The sequence below is a fragment of the Meriones unguiculatus genome, chromosome 18 (assembly GCF_030254825.1).
Source record: "Meriones unguiculatus strain TT.TT164.6M chromosome 18, Bangor_MerUng_6.1, whole genome shotgun sequence".
Taxonomy (NCBI): domain Eukaryota; kingdom Metazoa; phylum Chordata; class Mammalia; order Rodentia; family Muridae; genus Meriones; species Meriones unguiculatus.
This window is the reverse complement of record NC_083365.1, coordinates 38,840,579-38,862,930: the sequence shown is the minus strand read 5'-3', so window position 1 is coordinate 38,862,930 and position 22,352 is coordinate 38,840,579. Positions and strand designations below refer to the sequence as shown.

The 22,352-nt window shown below is 44.2% G+C and overlaps 1 protein-coding gene across 2 annotated transcripts in view; it reads left to right on the top strand.

The window, feature by feature from the left end:
• Pamr1 (peptidase domain containing associated with muscle regeneration 1) overlaps nt 1–22,352 on the top strand; it is an 83,740-nt gene that overhangs the window by 37,168 nt on the left and 24,220 nt on the right. For both annotated transcript variants that reach the window (XM_021629429.2, XM_060371439.1), the window contains exons 4-6: nt 9,088–9,202; nt 10,738–10,955; nt 13,729–13,836. In XM_021629429.2, coding sequence (XP_021485104.1) covers nt 9,088–9,202; nt 10,738–10,955; nt 13,729–13,836 — 441 coding nt within the window. The remainder of the gene's footprint in view (nt 1–9,087; nt 9,203–10,737; nt 10,956–13,728; nt 13,837–22,352) is intronic.

Genomic DNA, 22,352 nt, shown 5'->3' with positions numbered 1-22,352 from the left:
TAAAATACAGGAACCACATTTTAGAGAAGCATATGATATTTGTCTTTCTAAGACTGGCTTAATTTGCTTACCATGATGTCTCCCGTTGTATCTGGTTTCTTTCTTTGTTTCTTTCTTTCTGAATCCATTTTCTTGCAAGTAACAACTTCGGCCTTCTTTGTGGCTGAAAAATTCTGAGTGTGTATATGGGCCATGTGTCTTTATCCATTGCCACGTGGTTGGACACAAAGTTGGTTCCATAGCTTAGGCATTGGGACTAACACTACAGCGCTCATCAGGGTGCAAGTGTCTCTGTCATGTGTTGGCTTGGAGTCCTCCAGTTGAACAACCAGGAGTGATAGAACTGGGTCATATGGTTCTAGCTTCAGCTTTTTTTTTCCTTTGAGGAAATGTCATAACATTCATAACATCATTTATTTCCCTTTCAGCAGTGTATAAAGATTTCATCTTGACTACGTTCTTGCTGATATTTGTTGTGATTCATTTTCTTAGTGACTGCCATTCTAACTGGGAGGTGATGGAATCTTCACATGGTTTGAGTTGTTTGGTTTCTTATTATTTAGTTTTTTGAGTTCTTTGTGTATTCTAGATATTATTCCTATCTCAGACAGATAGCTTGTGACGATTTCTTACCATTTGTAGACTTCCCCCCCCCCACTTGATTATCTATTTCCGTTGCTATGCAGAAACTTTTTAATTGTTGGCATTATTTTCTGAGTGACTTAAGTCTTCTTCAGAAAGTCTTTGCCTATTCTTGTATCCTGAATCATTTTCCTACTTCCTTAACAGGTTCAGAGTTTCAAGCCTTACATTAAGATCTTAGATCCATTCGGAGTTGCTTTTTATACAGGATGAAAGGTAGGGATCCCGTTTCATATTAGAATGGTATCTTTTTAACTTGGCCCTCAGGCTGCTCCTTGCTCACGCACCCATAGGAGCCACAAGAGAACCTGGAGCTGTAAGGATGTTATTATGTGATATTGTAGCCAATACCACAGGGATCCCAATGCTTCAACCCCTGAAGGATATTGGGGATCTAAGAAGGTTAGGAAAGCAACCCAGATGAGAGGATTTATGGGGAGAGATTATGGCCCCCTAATACGTTTATCTTCTTACTTATGTTTTGGACAGAGGCAGAGGAGCAGAGGAACTGGCTGTGAGCCATGCCCCAAAATGTTTGAGGGCGAGAACATCTGAGATGATTTGTATGCAGGATAATTCGTGAGCCATAACCAGAAATGATTAAGAGAAAATTTGAGAGGGGAAGGATCAGAGGAACACAGAAAGGTGAGGTGGGGGTCAGGGACAGAGACAGGGGATCACTTTTTGAAAACCAGATCATCTTTCTATGGTTTTCTGTGTTCTGCCTTTTCCAAGGAAGGGACAATACACAGTTGGGTCTACAGTGAGGAGGGGATCATAAAGTGTTTAGCAATCTGGACATGAAGTGGACAAATTTGCTAATCACAGTTTTTTGTTTTTTTATGAATAGAGACAACAATGGTCCTTTGTGTGTGCGTGTGTGTGTGTGTGTGTGTGTATAACAGTTAAATAAAGAACTGTCTATAAATCCCTTAGTCTGAGAAATAAGTACTCATAAACAGTTAATGCTTATACTGGCTCGTTTTGACTCTCAGCTTGATACGACTTAGAATCCCCAAGGAACAAAGTCTTGATGAGAATTTATCAAGATCAGGTTGGCCTGTAGGCACATCTGCAGAGGACTGTCTTAATTGTTAAATGGTGTAGGAAGACTCAGCCCATTGTGGGTGGCACCATTCCCTAAGCAGTGAGTCTGGAACAATATAAGAGACGAGAAAGCTAGCAAGCAAGCATGCAAGCAAGCACGCGAGAAAGCATGCATGCATGCATCACTGTTCTCTGTTCTTGTCTGTGGATGAGCATAGCTGCCCCTTGCTCCTGCCATTGTGACTTTTCTGATATGCTTGGTCTCTGGAGCTGGCTGCTGACGCTGGCAGAAGGCAGGGTACAGAGGAAGGCTGTGTCTGCCAGAGGAAAAGCAGAAACCAGGCTTTTGGTCATCTTATGAGCCAGCATGTTGGAGCAGAAACCTAAAGAAAACACAATCTCCACCTACTGCTTCCTGAAAAGAAGTTTTGTTAATTGAGCAGGGTTAGGTTAGACAGCAGATCTCTGGAGGATATGTGCAAATTCACAAGCCTGTGGTCTTAAAGCCTCATAAGCCCTAGTCTGGAAAGTGGTGAAAGTTGGAGAGAGGAGGACTTGGAAGAAATCAAGATTTTATAGGGCTTCTGGTGCTTGGGTTTCAAATGCCTTCTGGTGGGACTAATGCCTCAGTGTCATCCCAAATGCTAACTCCTGACCTGACTGAGTCAAACTGGGCAACCTTCATTTTACATGGCTAACAAAAGAGAGGGCACTCCTAATCCATACAGGTGATGCATTGCTTGTAATTTCCCATTGTAAAACGAACAAAACTACAGTAAGGAGAACAATTAGCCAAGCGAAGCAGTTTCTAGATGATCAAATAGTGGAACATTCAGACCAGAACTTTGAATACTTTTAAAATAATTATACTAAGGGATCTATAAGAAAATATGGCTCTTAATGAACTAACATAAGAGAAACGCCAGAAAACTAAGAGAACAAAGCGAGCATCTAAGAACTACAAGCGCAGCATTTGAAATAAATAACAACAAAAAATATCAGTTGAAGGGAACCAAGGAGTAGGAAGAATCAGAGAACTAAAACTGGGTCAACAAAAATCAGCCAAACTGCAGCCCAAAAATAATCCACACAAAGTCCTCAAAGTTACTTTTTTATTAGTGTACGTTAATTGTATAAATGACTGGTTTTCACTGTAACAAGTTTATGGGGGGGGTCTGGTGGGGGAGGGCAAAAGAGAGTAATGGGGTCTGAAGGCAATCAGTCTAGTTTTCTTTTTTAGCCCCCTCCAGTTCCTGTCTTGTTCACCGGATTGCCAAGGTGACATAGTGTGCATTTTTGGAGATGAGCCCATCAGGAAATATCTCCTCGCTCAGAGTGGTACATAATTTTCTTGCTAAACAGGCATTTTAACTGAAGTCATAACACGTGTGGGTTAGGGGGAGGGGGCTTTGAAGTGCTTTGATTGGGCAGGGAGCTGCTGAATTAGTTGATGTAGTCTGCCTTTCGGTTAACAATTCATTGGGCACCAGCTCGATACTTATAAAGAGGTGAACAAGACAATGCTATAGGGTACAGGGCGGACACTGAGCTCCCGCACAGATGTGCTATTAAGTATAGAAATAATTCAATCAGCAGTCTTCATAAAGTGACAGGCTGGCTGGGGTTTTAGGCCAAATCACAGCTTGGAAAGTCACTAGTGGACTTCTAGCGTTGCTGATGGAGATAAGAGTCCCAATCAAAGCAAAGCCTTTGCTCGTCACTTACTGTGAACTAGGCATTGTCCTAAATACCCCCATGCACAGTCTCATTTAGACTTCACTGCAGTCCTCATCAGAGCCATTTTATAGACAAGGACGCTATTGCATGCAGGCCAAGAAGGGATGGAGTAAAGAGGTATTGTCACGTGGCTGGAAGTGATTAGGCCAAGATAGGGACCCAGAAGCTTGGCAGCAGAACCTGTCTCTCATCGCTACTGAACCACCCCTGGAGAACAGGAACAGCTCAGGTCCTGGCTCTGAGGGCCTGTCTGAGGACTTGCAAGGTGATGGTTGGATAGCTGGAGGCACATATGAAGTTCAGGCTTCCTTTCTGCCCCCAGCCTAGTGGGCTGGCAGATTAATATGTCACCATTAGGCCTTGTCTCTGCCAACTGTGTACCTGCTGGGTCTGCTGGGTTCTAGCCAATGTCACCACGTGGCTCACATAAGATCTGGAGGATAGGGCAGAGCCTGAGCTCTCCCTGGGAATCTTATGTTAAGTTATGTTATCTTATGGTCCAGATAGGATTCCATAGAAAGAATTAAATGGTTGTATATACAGAGCATCTTTAATAAGCAGGTACAATGCTGACAACCTGGGATGGAGTCAGAACTTACTTGGTAGACTACCTGCCCAGCACAAGTGGACCTAGGTTTGATCCCCAGAAATACATATGAAATAGGCATGAAGAAGATGTACCTGTGGAAAGCTCTTACTTGGCGAGTGGGAAGAGAAGGATCAGAAGTTCAAGGCCAACCTCAGCCTCAGCTAACAAGGTCAACAATAGCATGGACTACATGAGAATCTGTCTCAAAAAAAAAAATCAGATTTAATCCTTCAAACAAGGAAATAAGAGATGTCATGACATCAGGTACTACTGTTCTTTTCACCTCCAAATGACAAACACTGGCTTAGACAATAGTGAACTCATCAAGGGTTCAAGCCCAAGCTGTTTTCTTTCTTTCTTTTTTTTTTTTTTAAAGATTTATTTATTTATTATGTATACAATGTCCTGCTTGCATGTACACCTGCATGCTGGAAGAGGGCACTAGACCTCATTATAGATGGTTGTGAGCCACCATGTGGTTGCTGGGAACTGAACTCAGAACCTCTGGAAGAGCAGCCAGTGCTCTTAACCGCTGAGCCATCTCTCCAGCCCCCCCCCAAGCTGTTTTCATGGACCAAGTTCTACTTGGAGTCATCTTTGAAAGAGGAAAGACAGCACCAGTGCCCTGCTGTCTGAACAGTTTCTCTAAGTCCTTTTTCCTCTCAGAGGGAAGATTAAAGAAAAACAAAATCAAACCACTTCTCTCTTGCCACCTCCTCCCCCGGCCTAATGCTGGAGAAACTGAACCTTCTGTGAATGTTGGGGTGTTCATTTCTGTGGGGAACCTTCCAGTTCTCTTACTAGTTTAGAAATTAAGGAAGACTTCCTTTCTATTCTGTGAGTGGAAGCAAGGTCAGTCCATCCCATCCATGATGGGCTGTAACAGTGGTGAGTTCAGGGTTTGTAAGCTTTGGGGGATGGTCTGATGATACATCTCACACACACACACACACACACACACACACACACACAATCGGGCATGCTTACACACAGTAAGGCATCATTAGGGAACCTAAGCACGCCTTCTGGGCCCTGAGCCTGCTCTGGTCTTTTAACTCAGGACCACCTGCCTGGTTGGCCAGTGGCACTTCCTTGGCAGAGGCTCTGGCTGTATTCACTGCTCCATCCTGGGCAGAGAGGTGTATTAGTTGTTTCTGCACCCAGATCAGCCAGCCCCAGAGGAGAGGCAGAAGTGAGAAGGGAGCTGAGGTAGCCCCTAATAGGGGAAGGAGTGGGTTCCCTTCTTTTCCTTTCTGCCCAGTGCCTCCTCTCCAAGCACATTTCCAGAAAGTGGCCTCATTGTCTTCGGTTGGCTGGAAACTTCCTCCCCTTGGAGCCAAATATTCCCTCCTCTTCAGAACAACACAGTGAAGAGCCCAGCCCCTGCATATGCTTTGCAACTCCGGCTGCCTCTAGAGAACAGCTCTAGGGCAGGCATAAGTGGTCCAGCCTAACCTGGGTGGAACTGGGGCTCCAATCCCTCCAGGGCTGCATGAAACCCTCTAGCTGTCCTAGCTTCACCAAGGAGACTGGGATGGGGAGGGCCAACAGACACTGACTGTCTGATTCCATCTTCCCCAATGAGGAAGGGATGCAACCGGAAGCAGTCTGGCAGCCTTCAAGCTGCTTCTAACTTGGGGCTCCGGGCAGGAGATTTGTAGGGGAGCTGGGATTTTAACACCTTGCAGGCTGGGAAGCTGCCAGGCTCTGAAGGGCTGGGGCTGTGCGGGGAAGCTTCTTTTTTTGTCTCTCACACCCAATGTAGCACGTAGCACTTCCTAAGCCTTGCAGCAGATGGGCAGATGTGGGCGAGAGAAAGAGTGAGGTGTGCAGGAAGAATGTGTGCTTCCGGTGGGGGACACTTCACCGGTGGTACTCTGGAAGCTGAGGAAAGCTCTTGCGGATTCCTAATGCAGTGGAAGAGATCAGAAAGTTCCTAAGGTACAATGCATCATTTAAGATTCACTACCTGAGCTAGACAGATCCATGTTCAAATTCCTGCTCTGCCACACAGTAGCAATGGCTGATTTTCACTGATTTTTCTGTTACCACTTCCATACACAATCTGTCTGAAGCTTCACAAACCATATGGCCTACATACTGCTCTATTCACATTGGGCTGAGGTTGATGGAGGTTTAGAGAGGGGAAGTCACCTGTCCAAAGCTGCACAGCTAGTGACGCTGAACCTGAGCCCCAAAGGACAGTTAGACCTTGACGTTTCTGTGCTTGCTCAGGGACTTGCAGGGTCTTCTGTTGGACATTGAGCTTGAGCGCATCACTCCCTTATTCCCAGGCAATGGGAAGATGGATATTATTTTCCATGTTTATCAAGAGAGTTAAATAAGATGAGCCTGGTACAGCTTCAAGCCAGAGACTGACTTATAACAGCTTTATCCTTCTACTTCCTTCCTTCCTTCCTCTCTCCTTCCTTCCTCAAACATTCCAGGTACTATTCTAGCTTACAAGCTAGCAAAGGACCCCAGCTCTACCAAAGTAGCTAAGGAAGTAAAATAAAATAATTTCAACTTTGCGGCATGTGTTATAAAGAAGACAAAACATGATGAAGTTATACCTTAGAAGCAGTATGGGGGTGGGGGCATTTCCACAGATGGCTGAGGAAGGGCTCTGTGAATAAGTGGCAGCTAAGCTTAGTTTGACAGAGGAACAGAGCCAATGAGCTTCCTAGGTTGAACCTGAAGCAAGCTCAAGCAAGCCTGGTGTTAGGAAGGCTGATGTGGCTGGAGCAGAATGGGCAGGCAGATGGGTGGGATCAGTAAGGGAATCAAGCGGTAATGTCTCGTAGTCAACAAGGCAAGGCTGTGAATGTCCTCATGTTGTGTGACTTTCCCTGGGGAGATGTGAACAAATGTCTGTCTACTCCAGACAGAGCAAAGATGAGTCAGTGAGTTTTCCTGGGTTACTTACAGAAGGAGTACATGTGCAGAGTTAATTCTAGGAGTGTGGATGACCCAAAGACAGCTGCATCACGAAAATAAAATATAATATAAAATAAATAAAGTACCTAGAATAGGTGACTGTGTGCTGCACAAATTATAGGCAGCTTAACCCATCAGAGGCTCTTCTCTCCACAGCAATCGTTAGTACTTTTATAACATTGGGGAAGGAGCCTTTTGAACCTTGTAAATTTCTGTAACATCCTGAGTCTTGTAAGTTTCATCTTGCAAGATTCCTCTACTTCATTAGTTTTACCAACCTCCTCCAAAAGGAATGTTTCAAAGCAGAGGGAATAGCTATATAATACATGGGAAGGTGCTCGCAGAGGGGATAAACGTTGGTGAAGTTATATAAAGAGTGTGCCATCTGATTTAAGAAAAAAAAAAGACAGGTTTGGCACTTGTGTGGGGAATAAAATGCTGGGTGTTAAGGATGCACGCGGGACAACTTGGAGGAGGCTATGTCTTCACAGGGCTCCACAGTGGACAGCAGTGGATGATGCTTTTCATGGCAGAGTAAGGCAGCAGCCACACATCTCGGCAAAAAAACAAATTACACATCTTAGCCATTAACAAAAGCTTTGGGCCTAACCCATGTCAAAAGTAGGGTGTAGGCTCTTTTCTTATGGCCATATTCTTATTTCTACTGTCATATTGTCATGGATGAGAACCTACTGACATTTCCATTTCTCTTATTAGCGTTGGAGTTAGCTTTTCAGAAGGTTGGCTCTGAAATGTTACTACTGTATGTCTATAGTTGATGTATCTCGATTTCTGTATAGAACTGGGGTAGATCATTTTCCCCTATGATGCTGTAGATGGTAAGTATTTTCATTTGTTGAGATCTGACTGTCTCCTGTGACTACTCAGCTATTATTTACTATGGTGAATTTGGCTGAAATACAGTGTACTAACCACTGGATGTGCATGGCCGTAGGCAAGAACATTGTGTTTTTGTTGCTGTTTTTTAATAGTGTCCTGCTCTGTAACCTGGGATATCCTTAAGCCTCTTCTTGCTTCAGCCTCCCTGGGTACCGGGATTACAGGTGTGCACCACCACACCCAGCCCAACGAAACGTCATTTACAGCAACAGGGAATAGGCTCCATTTTAGCTCCCTGGGTTATAATTTGTAACCAGGTGAAGGAAACTATTTGTTTACATTACTCCCATGATATTTTAAATAAAATCAACTGAAAATATTTACCACAATTTTTCAGAAATGTACCTTACCATACAATTCAAAGAACTCTCCTGTTATGGACTTCCAAGTCTTAGGGTTGCCTTTGGAAACACTTTATGGGACCAGGGAAGCAGGAAGTGGAATGCTTCTGGCTCTTGCTTCTGCTTTAGCCAGAAACTTGTCTTTTATAGACAGTTTGCCATTTTAGTTGACAGACTTAATGAGAGCTTGAACCAGGGAACTTGGGGGTAAGGAAAAAAATGTGAATACCATTAGTCTAGTTCACCTGATGGAGGCCATTTGTCTTTTCTAGTGTCGTACACTAAGGAAGAATTTATTACATAGTTAGTCACAGAGCAAATCCACACCTGGTCACAGAACAGGGTAACATATACATTGTTTGACCAGATGGGAAGGAGAGAGATGTGAGAGTCAGCCTTCTGCAGGAGGTAGCAGGAGGATGAATGGAGACACAGAGAAGCAGGTGATAGGATGTTCTGGACATTAACATAAGGCATAGGCCAGCCTCAGCCTCCCAGTGACAAGACTGGAAAACTGGGATGGTACCAGATGACTGAGTGGAATAAATGAATTAAGTTACACAAATTCCCTAGAAACACCCGTTTTCTTTTGTTCTTTTATTTTGTCCTTTAAGATGTAACCAAAGCAAATTTCTTGGAGCTACAGAGATGGCTCAGGGGTTAAGAGCAGTGGCTGCTCTTCCAGACGTCCTGAGTTCAATTCCCAGCAACCACATGGTGGTTCACAATGGTCTATAATGAGATTGGATGCCGTTTTCTGGCGAGCAGGTGTACACACAGACAGAACAGTGTATACACAATAAATAAATAAATAAATCTTTAAAAAGCTGTTTTCTCCCATATCTCTTCTGTTGACCCCATTCTCTGTGTCTCAGTTTTTTCTTCTCTTTTCAGGATGCGGCCAGGTTCTTCGAGCTTCGAAGGGTCAGATCCTATTGGAGAGCTACCCCTTAAATGCTCACTGTGAATGGACCATTCATGCCAGACCTGGGTTTATCATCCAGCTGAGGTAAGGATCTTGGTCCAGATATAAAGCACATGGGCCTATAAGGAAACAGATGGGAGGAGGGTCCTGTGTCATGGTGACCAGGGAAGAAACACTGACACCACAGACTATAACATAGTTTTGTCTCTTAGAATCACTCCTTCTTTCCCTTTCTGAAAGAGTGGAATGATTCCATCATTCATAAGGTTTCTGGGGAAAACTTCTCTATGCAGTGCTGAAGGTGGAGGTAATTGACACCCTGGTCCTCTGGGTTACAAGCTTTCAGTAAGTATTTTCTGAGTGAACCAATTCATGCCAATGTTGCCACATGCCATTTGGCTTCTTAAATGGCTTCCTGTCCCTCAAGAGGAGCAACATGGTACCGAAGCTGAAAGGGAGAAGCAAACTAGATCCTTCCCTAAGTCCTTCCTAAAACTAGGTACTTGATATCTGGTGTCCCCCGAAACTGGGCTTGGGCTTCTCTAGAGGGAATCTGGTCCAAGGAGCCATTGAGGGGCCATAGTCTTCCTGCTTTAATGGGCTCTGGGCTGGGTCTCTGGGGATGAGAAAGCAGGTGCTAAATGCTACAAGTTAATATTTCAGTAGTTGAGACAAAGACGAATGGTTATTTCAGAGCCTCTGAGAGTGTGTCCAAGACACAGGGCACAAAAATAAACCTCTCCTAAAATAAAATGGAAGTTCTAGAAAATGTCAGCTATTCAAGAGTCTCAGAGAAGCACAGAAACATGGGATTTCGTTCCACTTATTTAAACATGGGCCTCCTGGCCAGGGACAACTGAAATGGTGGAAATGTTTGGAGGCATATGTGGACTGTTCTGCCCAAAGCTCTATGGTCATCCCCGGTGTTCTATTCACAGCTCCTACCACAGCCACACTGTATGCAAATCTGTCTTCCTGCCTGTGAAATAATCTCAAGGCCTCCCTCAATTTACCACAAGTATCACCGGATTCCTGGATCCTGCCTAGTCTTCCTGCCTCTGCTTTGACCACTGCTACCATCTCTCCCATCTAGAGTGACTACTGTGATCTTTGTATATTGAAAATCCAACCATCACCCCCTTGCTGAAACCTGCCAGTGGCCAACTATAGACACAATAAAATCAGAACTCCCCAGAATACAGGACAGAACTCTGGCTCTCGTTTGCTGGCCTTAGCTGTCAGTGTTCCTGCCTTCACTCACAGCCTTGCAGTGAGGTCCCCATAAACGCCATGCTCATTACTGCCACTAGGACATCTGCACTTCCAGATGCTGTTTCTCAGGCCACATTCATCCATGACCTTCACGAGTCTGACTCCGTTGCATTATTTAAATCTTGGCTTAGATGTCAGGCTCTCAGAGAGGTCTTACTTGACAGTAGACATTTTTTTTTCTCCATTTGAGTTTCCTACTTGTTTTATTTGGCACCTGTCACATGCCTCTTTCTTTATTATCTGTTTCCTATATTAGAGTGTCTCCAGGATGTCATCATCTGACCTTGAATTCACACCAGGATAGACCTGGGCCCATCTGCTCCTTCTGTCCCCCTCCCCCCGTGCAGGTTTGGCATGTTGAGCCTGGAGTTTGACTACATGTGCCAATATGACTACGTTGAGGTTCGTGATGGGGACAACAGTGACAGCCCCATTATCAAGCGTTTCTGTGGTAATGAGCGGCCAGCTCCCATCAGAAGCACGGGTTCTTCACTCCACGTCCTTTTCCACTCTGATGGCTCCAAGAACTTCGATGGCTTCCACGCTGTCTTTGAGGAGATCACAGGTAAAGAGCAGTGGTGAATCAATGGCTTGCCTCATAGAAGCACCTTTCTATGTTACTCTTTATCTAAAATCAGGATGCCCAGCTCTCAGAAACAGCCTACACAGTGAGGGGGAAAAGAGGAATGATGAAGACATTTCTTTTTTTTCCTTTTAGCAAAGCTCATCCAAAACTAGAACTAGGAATTATGCCCCCTAGAGGAGGTGGCTGAAGAGCAGAGAGGCTGCATCATGCATTGATGGTGGAACCTAGAGTTTTTATTAAAGTTTTTGACTATAACAATCACGTGAAGAGGCCACTCATGGTTAAGAATCCTGTGTGACTTTGGAAAGATCCCTCTGCCTTTGTGAGCCTCAGTTTTCTAAGAAGTAATAAAAGAAAGAAAAGATAGGCAGACACATAAAGAAACCCATAAAGAAACTCACATAATCTAAATACTCAATAACTGCCTAAGCCAGGAGCCTGTAAGCAGATATCAAAAGCCTTAAGGACAAGCCCATGTTCCAGTAATCACTCCCACTTGTGTTCAGGCAAGCAACCTTAATTAATCACAGACACAACAAAAACAAAAGACATGCAAGTAGGAATGGGTTTAGTACCTAAGAGGGTAGCGTGAAAGGCCGATGAGGTGTGAAAATGATCAAACTATATCCATGTGCAGAACTGTCAGAAAATAAGGGTTAAAAATATTTATTTTATGTGTGTAAGTGTTTGGTCTGCCTGTAAGCCTGTGTGCAATGTGCATGCCCACAGAAGCCAGAAGAGGGCATCAGGTCATCTGGGACTAGAGTTACACTTGTGAGCTGCCATGTGGGTGCTAGGCATTGAACCTGTGTTCTCTGGAAGAGCAGCCAGTGCTCTTAACTTCTGAGCCATCTCTCCAGGCCCAGAAAAAAAAATATATATATAGATATATATATTCAAACGACAGTACTAAATGTCATTTACTTGATTATTGCAAGCTCAACTTCAATCCTGTCCTATCTGGAGGTAGGATTTGACCTTCTGGACAAAACCCTGAACCTAAGGAATCACATCAGCTCTTCTTGTAAATCTGGATTTCTCATGTTTTACACATCAAGATTCTGCTTTGATATCAATTTTTAAAGCTACCAAGTAAGAGTTAGTGGGGGAGAAGAGTAAATGCGCAGTGGCAATCTAGTTACCAAGAAGGCCCTGGGAAGATCTCATGTGAGAGTTTCAGGGAAGAAGGAAGAGGTCACAGAATCAGGGTTCCTTGAGCAGTGCCCTTTCAGCAAGAACAGCACCCTGGCTGCCTCGTCTTCCCTCTTTGAAGATGGTACTCACAGCAGCTCTGCACAGATACTCCTGATTGTCTGAGTGTCTGGTCCCCTCTCGTGCTGTGTCTCCTGGTGCAGTGCAGGGAAAGATCCTTTGCTTTTGGAGTGTGGTCAGCCTGCACCCAGACACTCATTCTGTGGCTGCACCTGGAGGCTAGACTGAGACGTTGCAGTAAGAAACATTCGTGGAGGTTTGGAACAAGCAGCCAGAGCTCGCTATCAAGGAGGCCAGGGTGGACACATTAGCTTGTAGCCCTGTGACTGAAGAAACATATTCCTCCTCTGAGGACCACTGGTAAACAGCAGGTGGTACCACCTCCTGCCCCTCAAATACTCCCAACCGTCTGCTTACCCTTCAGTAATTCCCTCTAGCAAAGGTCACCTGTCCCAAACCTGTACTTCAGCATCTATCTATCCTGTGGCTCCCGTATCACATCTGTCTTCTCTGCTACTTTTCTCTTTCTCCATTGGACTATGTCTTTGGCCCTTTGTTGACTTCCCTGCTGTACTTCTTTTGTCTACATAAGCTAACTACATTATGCTTTTGGGTTAAAGTCATTGTACTCTCTTTCATGTAGGCTTGATCTAGTATAGAAGTCCTGTGCGTCTCTGTACCTCTCCAGGGCCCTCAGTACTATTTCACTTAACTGAGTCAAAGGATAAAGTTCTTCTACATAAGCATAAATGAATTTAGAAATGATGGCTAACATGCACTAAAATTTCCCATTGGCTTTTGTAGATTAAAAAAAAAAAAAGAGTCACTAAGATGCTCAGTAAATCACGGATCCTGAGCTTTGGTAAGATTAGGAGAGACTGAATATTATGTGTTCTTAAAACTTCATCTGCACACTAGGCCACTGAACTAAGAAGTTCTGCAGTAAAAAAAAAAAAAAAAAATCTGAGCCATTACCTGTTGAGTCTTGGGAAGTCTAAGGTAAATCCCATTCGGATCTAGCTTAGTAAAGTAGTGAGTTTATTAGGGTTTCTTGCAGTAACATGGGCGAGGGGTTCCTTACAGGAGATGTGCCACTCCGGAAGCATATGCCAGCATGGGTGATGGTTCCCAAAGGCTGCATCGCTGAAGCTGCCTGTGCAATTTGCAGGCAGCTACACCACTGAGATTTTCTTTTTCTCCAGCTGTTGGCTGTTTGTAGAATTGGGAGGAGGATCCTGCTAGTCCGTGTGGGAGAGATACTGCATGACGTGGCTCTCATTGGTGTGATGCTCCCATGTGTCTGACTTATGTTTCTCAGACCACTTGTGGGTATCTTGAGCGCACCTTGGGTGCTTGAGACATTTCAAACAGTATCAGCATTGCTTGGGGTTTCATAGCTACGTGTTTTCTGCATTCTTGAATCACAGCAGCATGAGTTCAGTAAAAGGCTGGGGAAAACATGTTGGTTCATGTCACAGACTTGAGATGGTGGATGCACAATTGGCATTGACACTGAAGGGTGGCTGCCTTTCTCTTTCAGCGTGTTCCTCGTCCCCTTGTCTCCACGATGGCACATGCCTCCTTGATGCAACTGGGTCTTACAGGTGTGCTTGCCTGGCTGGCTACACTGGGCAGCGCTGTGAAAACCGTGAGTATGCCTACCGGTGGAATTTAAGGTGTTAGTGAACTTTTTTTTTAGTACAGAGGGACTTGGGGGCTCACAGCACTGTAGTTTCTTGGTGTCTCCAGTGGTCTGTTGGAGATGGCACACCGTATGGGCACATGAGTTGTAGTTGTTGTTATTGTTGCTGTCTCCATTATGTGTGTGTGGGTGTGTGAGGGGTGGGGAGGCAGAGTGGGAGGGGGTGAGGGAGAGAGAGAGTTAAAAACCTGTAGAGGCCAGAGTTTGATCTTGGGTATTTTCTTCTAATGCTCCCCTACTTATTTTTCTCCACTGAATCTGGGATTCACTGATTGGCTAGTCTGGCTGGGACTGCAGATGTGTATTGTCATGATGACTTTTTTAATAAATGGATGCTGAGAATGTATTTCATGTCATCATGCCTGCAGGGCAAGCAATTTACTCATGGAGCTATCTCTCCAGTCCCCCAAGATATAATCTCTTTTTCTCCCCTCTCTCTTCTTCTGCCTCCTTCTTGGTTTGAGTGGTAGGGTTTCATGCAAGCTAAGCGCACACCTTTCTGCTGAGCTATAACTTTAGTCCTGTGTCATGTCTTGGCTCTCCTGTTAAATCACTAGCTCTTTGGTTCTTATGGATAGCCAAAAGCAGAGTAATAACAGAACTCAGGAGCCTGGGGCCCTCCAAACAGTAGAAACCGGGGGAAACCAACACCAACAAATAATCCACACCAAAACAACCAACCAAGCAAACAAACAAAAAGGCAGGATATAATTCTCTTCTGATACTAGAGTTGAGCCTTTGCCAGAGGAGAGAGAAACTTGAACTCACTGAGTTTAAGCATACATCTAACAGGCCGTATCCTTTGGTCTTGGGAAGTATCATGGGTATACTATGGTAACACAACTGCCCAGTCCTGCTGTGTGGTGCTCAGAACCATGCCATTGGCAAAGAGGCAATTCACTGTCATGACCGGAAATCATTTATTATGGTGTCTGGTAACTGAGATGGTATGTATAACGTGTGTTCAAGCAGGAATTTGAGACCTAAAATTAGTGCCACTGTCTACAGCTATCACCCTGAGATGAAAAACCAAACCGTACTGAATGTGAAGAGCAAGACTGAAGGTTTGAGGACAAGCAGAGGACAACAAGAAGAGGAGTCCTAGGCAGGGCCCCTCAAAACAGATCCAGAGAAAGGTTGTGCGCAAGTAAGGCTGTAAGGACAAGCTCCTCAGAGGCGCTCTTATGGCTTGGGAGGACTGACTTAGAATTGGAGAGAAGTCAAGAGACAATTTTTCAAGAAAAATCTCAAGCCCACTGATTGGTGGTAGTGAAATAAGGAATGCCAGTGAAGCATAACAAGGGAACCGGGCTCTTCTATCCACATAGCAGTTAGTCACCAGCCAAGCTACCCTAGGGCAATGTGAATTCTGGCATGCTGTCTTAGTTAGCTTGATGCAGCCTAGAATCACCTGAGGAGGGAGTCTCAGTTGATGGATTACCAAGATCAGATAGGCCTTTGGGCTTGTCTGTGGGGCACTGTCTTCATTATTAATGGATGCAGCAGGTCCCAGCCTTCTGTGCTTGGCACCATTCTCTGGGCTGGTGTTTCTGGGCATTATAGGAAAGGTAGCTAAGCATGAGCCTGCAAATGAGCTAGGAGGTAGCCTCCTTCCATGGTTTGTGATGCACTTCCTTGGCTGCAAATGAGTTCCCTGGTTGGAGGTGATGCTGTGCAGAACAGCAGGCAGCCCTGCTTTCACGTTCCTGACTTGAGTTCCTGTCTTGGCTTTCCTCTGTGGTACACTGTGACCAGAAAGTGTAAGAGGGACAAACCCTTTCCTCCCTAGGTTATTTTTGGCCAGAGCACTTTATCTCAGCAGCAGAAAGGAAACTAGAACATATGCCTAGCTTCCTGAGCAGATGTTCAACGTGGTTCCAGGAACCAAGGATCAGTTTCCTGAAATCATAGAGGCTACACAATTCAATGGGGGGAGGAAAGGGGGAACACAGGATCTAGAAGAAGGGCTCCAAGGGCAGAGAATGAATGACCAACAGTGTCTTCTGCGGTCATTCCTAACCAGCACACCTGTTCTGTGCTCTTCTGCTGTCTCGAAAGTTAATGGATTTTTCGGGTATATGTTCCCTAGCAGTCCTTCCAAATAGCGCAGGTGGGAGTTACAGGTTCAACAGTGGGTCTCTGAGTATGCCGCTGTATTCTGCTAAAACGCCTGGTTTGGCTCAACTGGCCTGAATGTCACTGTGTAAGAGGCTTAGAAATGATGCTGGGATTCATGGACCCGCCCTCATTTGCGGCTTCTGTGTTGTATATAGGGCAGACGAGAGGAGTGTGGCTTCTCCCTTGCTTTAAGGATTTGTATATCGGTCTAGATTTTCAACAACAACAAAGCAAGATTCAGGAGGGGAAATCAAGAAGAAGAAGGCTTCATTTCTGAGTGTCCAGCCACAGTTTTGATAAACAGAGGTAAAACCAGGAAAAAGCAAAACATGACCACACAGTCCAGATGCCTTTGAGAACTGTTTCAAATCAGGAGAGAAGATTGAGTTGTTCCAGAAGTTATGACCTAACTATGCATGGGTAGCTTGTGAGTCAAAACTGGATTTCTCAGTAAAGTTATTCTATCAAAAGGAAAACAAGCATCGTGAAAAAGTAATGTAGCAAAAGGCATATGGATTGTAACTTGATTCATAAATGGTCTCAAATCACTGTAAATACCAGGCAAGACTGGCATGTAGCTCTGTGATTTATCTAGTATATGCAAGGCCTGGGGATGAATCCCCAGCCCTGCAAACAACAACAAAGCCACAAATAAATAAAAACAAGCAAACAGGGCTGGAGAGATGGCTCAGTGGTTAAGAGCACTGGCTGCTCTTCCAGCAGTCCAGAGTTCAATTCCCAGCAACTAGATGGCAGCTCAGAGCCATCTATAATATCATCTAATGCCCTCTTCTGGCATGCAGGTGGACATGCAAAGAAAGAGAGAAAGAGAGAGAGAGAGAGAGAGAGAGAGAGAGAGAGAGAGAGAGAGAGAGAGATATTCTGTAAGAGGAAAATATACTTCAAGAAAGTCATTGTAGACACTTGCTTGGCCATTCCTACTCAGCACCCATCGTCAAAGCTTTAAAGAATGTTTCTTCATGGTCAGAGTGAGCCTCTATAATGTAAATATATATATATATGTATTATATAATATATAACATGATATAGGATGTATAATGTATAATATATATCAACATGATATAATATGTAATAATATATATTTATATACATATATAATACATAGTAATTTTCTTGACCATCTCTCTATATATGTTAATGTATATATTAATTCTCCATTTCCAGTTTTTAAAATACAGTCCAAAAACTGTGATACTCCCATCCCAGTGCTGTGTAGTTGTAGCTGGGTGAAAAGTTGAGTGTGAACACCTCATCAGTCATTTGCTAACATCAATATGGGAAATTAAATTTTTATCATTTTTCTGTAAGATCCAGCTTTGTTTTTCTTGATGGGAAGTTCAGGATGAATTTTAACTAACTCCATTAGGGAGACATAACAAAAACCCAGCCGTGGCCATTTACCTTGTTATTTCTGAACTAATTAGCCATTGTCCATGGAAGTATGTCCACAAGGAGGGCAAAACTGATGGGGATTATATTTATTTCCCTCTGAGGGTATCAATGGGCTGGACCAATCTCCCCAGAGGAAATTCTCTCAAAATTAACAGGAAATGCAGGCAAGCATTTGGTGAATCTCCAAACTCCAAATTATCCAAATTGGACCTGGATCTTGATTTTAAAGGCAGCTTCAAGAGCACCAAAGGCAGCACTCATGAGAGTCCTATACTTTACTGACGTGCCTTTAAACCTGGTCCCCAGCAAATTCAGAGCCAGGGGTCAGAATTGAACATTCCTCACATATTTTGTGGCATCTCGGATGCAGATCTTACGATGCAGCACGGCGAGAGTCCAGGTGATTGATGACCTCTGATCAACACTGAGCCCTTTCCCCTAAATGAGGTTCATCTGCCCCCCACCCCCGTTTCCAAACACTGTGCTTGACTTGAGTGGTTCTCTTCATATCTCATGGCCACGAATGGGAGTGGAATAAGAATAGATTTTTCATGTAACTTCAGAAGAAACATATATTTAGAAAGTCAAATGGGGGCTTGAGGGAGGAGGGTTGCTCCATGGGTCAAGGGTTTGCTACACACAAGTGTGAGGAGTTCACTTCAACCCCCCCCACCCCCTCGCCCAGAACACACATAGATCCAGATGCCTTAGTGGATGCTTCTGTAATCTCCATGCTCCTGAGGGGAAATGGAAGGTAGAGACAGAAGAATTCCTGGAAGCTGGTGAGCCTGGTGTATGCAGTGTGTGTGTGTGTGTGTGTGTGTGTGTGTGTGTGTGTGTGTGTGGCAGGGGGTGGGGAAGGAGGTGGTGGTGGATGGAGAATCCTTGCCTCAAAGGTGGAAGACAAGGGCGAATACTGGAGGTTGTCCTCAGTCTTCACATGTGCCCCTAACCTTTGCATACCAACATTAATATACACAAATACATGCATACATCAAACACACGCTTATTTTTAAGAAGTCAAACAGTATTAGGCATATACAATAAAAGTGAAATATTTTTCCTGACCTGTGTGTTTTTCAGAGGAACCGCTTTGCTGAACACTGGGTCTATCTTTCTCAGACTTTTTCTAAGCCATGCAAAGTTAAATTAGTTATGTAAATCACACTTTAAGCCCGTGATTCTCAACTGGGTTAACTTTGCCCTCCATGTCCACACATACAGGGCATTTGGCAATGCTGGAAGATGGTGACTTGGATGCAGATTGAGTGATGGTGCATCCTGTGGGCAGAGGGATGCTGCTGCTATCTGGGCCCAGTGCCAGCAGTAACATGATGGGGTGCGGGGACCAGCCTCAGCCAATTTTGGGTCTCAAGATTGGGAGGAATGGATTGGCGTGAAAGAAAATCACTTCACACACAGGTGCGGGGCGGGGGCAGGTATAACCTGACAGATAACTCATTTCAAGAGTCTGTTCTTGGGAGGCAGTCTCTCTGCTGTCTGCTCATATTCTCTCTCTTTTTTTTTTCTGTTCTCTCTTTCTCTCCTTCTTCCTTTATTTCTTTCTTAGAGCAGAGAGTCAATCCCAGTCTTCTATTGTTAAATCATTTCCTTATACATTTTTTTCTACATGAATCAAAACTCTTTTTGTCTTTCCCCAAAATATTGGCTTCTCCCCAACACCCATGAATGAGAATAAACAGAATATAGCAAGCTGTACTCTACATACATGGTACAGTGATTGTACCCAAGAACTCACAGAACAGAATATAGCAAGCTGTCCTCTACATACACGGTACAGTGGTTCCATTGGAAGCAAGTAAGCATATTTAGTCATTAACTCAATGCTTTTCTCAGGTAAACCTTTACATCATAGGTCATCTGGGCAAAATCTTGCAGTTACAATAAGTAACATAAGGACAAAGAAGTGCTGAACAAACTTGACTGTTCTTAATTCTTAGCTGCTGTTTGTAGCTGTGCACGTTCTGAGCTTTTTCTAAGCATCTTTTGTTATAGGAGTGACCTTTTCAGAGAATCTCTAGCCTCTTCCTCATAAACGATAATCTCCTGTAATCTCCCTATCCTATCCCAAGGATCATGTCCATATGACCAAGTCTTTCTAGAAAAGGAAGTTCGTATGAGTCCAGTAGCTTCTCTCGGGTCTTTCTGACTGCAGCAGTCTGGGGGCTGAGTGTGTATATTCAAACAATTCCTGATATTGTTTGATACCCATGAACTGACTAAAGTTTTTCAGAGAACAATTAACACAAAAGCCCTCTATAAATTCAATTTCTTGTTCAGATAATTCAGGGTTCACTGCCTTTCCAGCCAGGAGGAACGCTTCCTTCATAGTGGTTGTTTCTGAGCCATTTCCTTCTATTCCAGTCCCCCTCAAAATCTTACCAGTTGCATTGACTAGAGTTGAATTAGGGGAAAAAGATGGAGTCACAGTAAGAAACAAAGCAGGCAAACATATAGGAAAAAGCAACACCGTTTGTGGACTGGTAATCCAGAGATGTTTTCTCCAGAGCGACGGTGCTCCAACGGCCAGATTTGTGTCAAGCAGCTGCTTCTGCAACCATGTTGTCCCTGACAGTGGGGAGACCATATTTCAAACAAATGTAGACTAAGGCACACATACAAATTTTCAGTATGTTGTCAATGACAATGACATAGGCATTTTGTCATTGAAGACAAAATGGTTGTTGACTATTCTATGGTGAATATGAAAATTACGCATTCATCTAATTTCTAAGATGGACTTAATATTGCTTTAAATATTTTGTTGTTTGTTTTGCTTATTTGTTATGAAGAGGGCTGTATCCTTACACTATTTTGTTGTTCACATGTAAACTAAATTCACTGATGCTGAACTGTTTGCTCAGAGAGCAGACATAATTATATTTTTGAGAGCCATTGCTGAAAGGGCGCTAGAAGATTTGCTTTTATCCAATCTGATACCATCTAGGGCTTCTTTTCTCTGCTGATTAAACTATTAAAAGGGAGGAAAAGTTTGAAAGTCAAGAAATCCCAATGTTTATTCAAGGAGGACAATTTTATTAGAGTTTAAAAGGGAAAAAAAAATCCAGACCGGAAAAGATGTAACTCTCAGCAGCTGTCCAGAGGAGAATGGAGAAGAGAAAGAAAGGAAAAGGAACCATACCATTTGAGTTACGCCAGCATGCGGGGCAGCCACGTAGCACCAGACACATGGTGTGGATCGGGCTTTACAGGAAGAGTAAAGCCCTGTGTGTTAGGAATAGCGTGGATAGAAAAGGCATTGAAAAAAAGAAAAGGTTAGGCGTTTCTGAGCGATTCAGAAAAGAAGGCAGACTGTGCATATTAGAGGGCAGGAGTTCTGGGAAGGAAAAATTCAGACACTTTTTTAAAGGGATAATTCTTCTATTTCTTTAGCATGGTTTCAAGTGAGCCTGCCTCCAGGAGTGGTCCTGCCTTCCAGAAGGATGGTCCTGGCCAGGTGATTGACAGATCCATTGGGATTAATTCCTTTATACTTGGGGTAGCTGGGAACGTTGAGGCTCCCCCTGGCCTGATATTTGATTGCCCTGACCATAAGTAACTAGTTTCCCCTTAGTGGGCCTTCACCACTGCGGCATCAAATCTACAGGATGATCCTTGGTTCAACCAACTCTCTTCAAAATAAGAACTGGGACCCGTGGTTCAGAAACCAGGAGCTATTGTCTTAAAACTGGAAATGGATTGAAACCCAAAGGAAACCATCACTCTGAGGAAAGCATTCCTGGTTAGATTCATGAGGTCTGACTTCACTCCAGTGGTCAGGAGGAAGTCAAAGCCCCCAACAGAGAGCCTGCAGATGTTATGCTCTCAGCCTCACCTTCCCTAAATCTTTTCCCAAGGTAGAAATCTTTCCCCTGCTCTCTAGTGACCTTCTCAGAGACCTAACTAGGGGGACTGGCTCCTCCTTAGCCCTCAGGCTCAGCTAGCCTCCTGCCAACACCCTCAGCGACCTCCAGGATCCCTGGGCCACCATGTGAGAAAACGGAGCCCTTTCTTTCCTCTGAGGGTTCCTGTTTCATTGTATGGAGCACAAGGACAAAGCGAGTCTTCTAGTAAATGGTCCGAATTGTTTTGAAAGAGTGGAGAGTGAGAGATTCATAGCCTGCTCCAATTTCCATGTTGCCTTTGTTCCCCTGGCCCAGTTGACAGAGCTGGGCTCTCCCCCTGCATCCTAATGAAGGCTGATGAAATGGGCTAAATCTCCAGTCACAGTGTTCACACTGCAGGCTCTGACGCTCCTTGGAACAAAACAAATCAGTCCTCACCAATTAAAGTAAAACGGTGGATCTGGACTCATTGGGGTTTTTGGAGTCTTAGAAGGTTTCCCACTGGTCTGTCCCAAGGTCCAGGGAGAAAGAGCAGGATGAGAGGCACACTTTATTCTTGAGCTTCAAAGCAGCAGCCCGAGTTTCTCATCAGAATGAGCCACTGGAAACTTTGGGAGGGTCCACAGAAACACGAATGCTGATGCAAAGAGCATGTAGGAGATCCCTGGTGGGCAGCAGCCATGTCTCCTGCCATAGAGGGGTAAATGAAAGGTCGTGGGATTGATACTAGCTGTCCTGAGACCTGTCAGGTGAGGCATTTTAAAAAATGGAATCACCAACTTTTCTTCTCAATTCCAAAGACTTCTCTTATCCTGAATGTCTGGCAAACAGGTGCATCTTTGTATAATGGGAGGTGTTGTGCAGCAGGGTGAGGTCTTGGTAGTGTAAGAGGAATGACTCTGGATTAACTGTGAGTCTGCATTTCCCAGCCTTGAATGAGTGACTTAACTTGTATGAGCCTCCATTTTCCCAGTTAGATATTCGTGAATTTCTATCTGAATTTAATAAAAGTGTCTAGGATGCCAGAACAATTCTCATGGTGTTTGTGGGGAAGCAGTTTAGTGA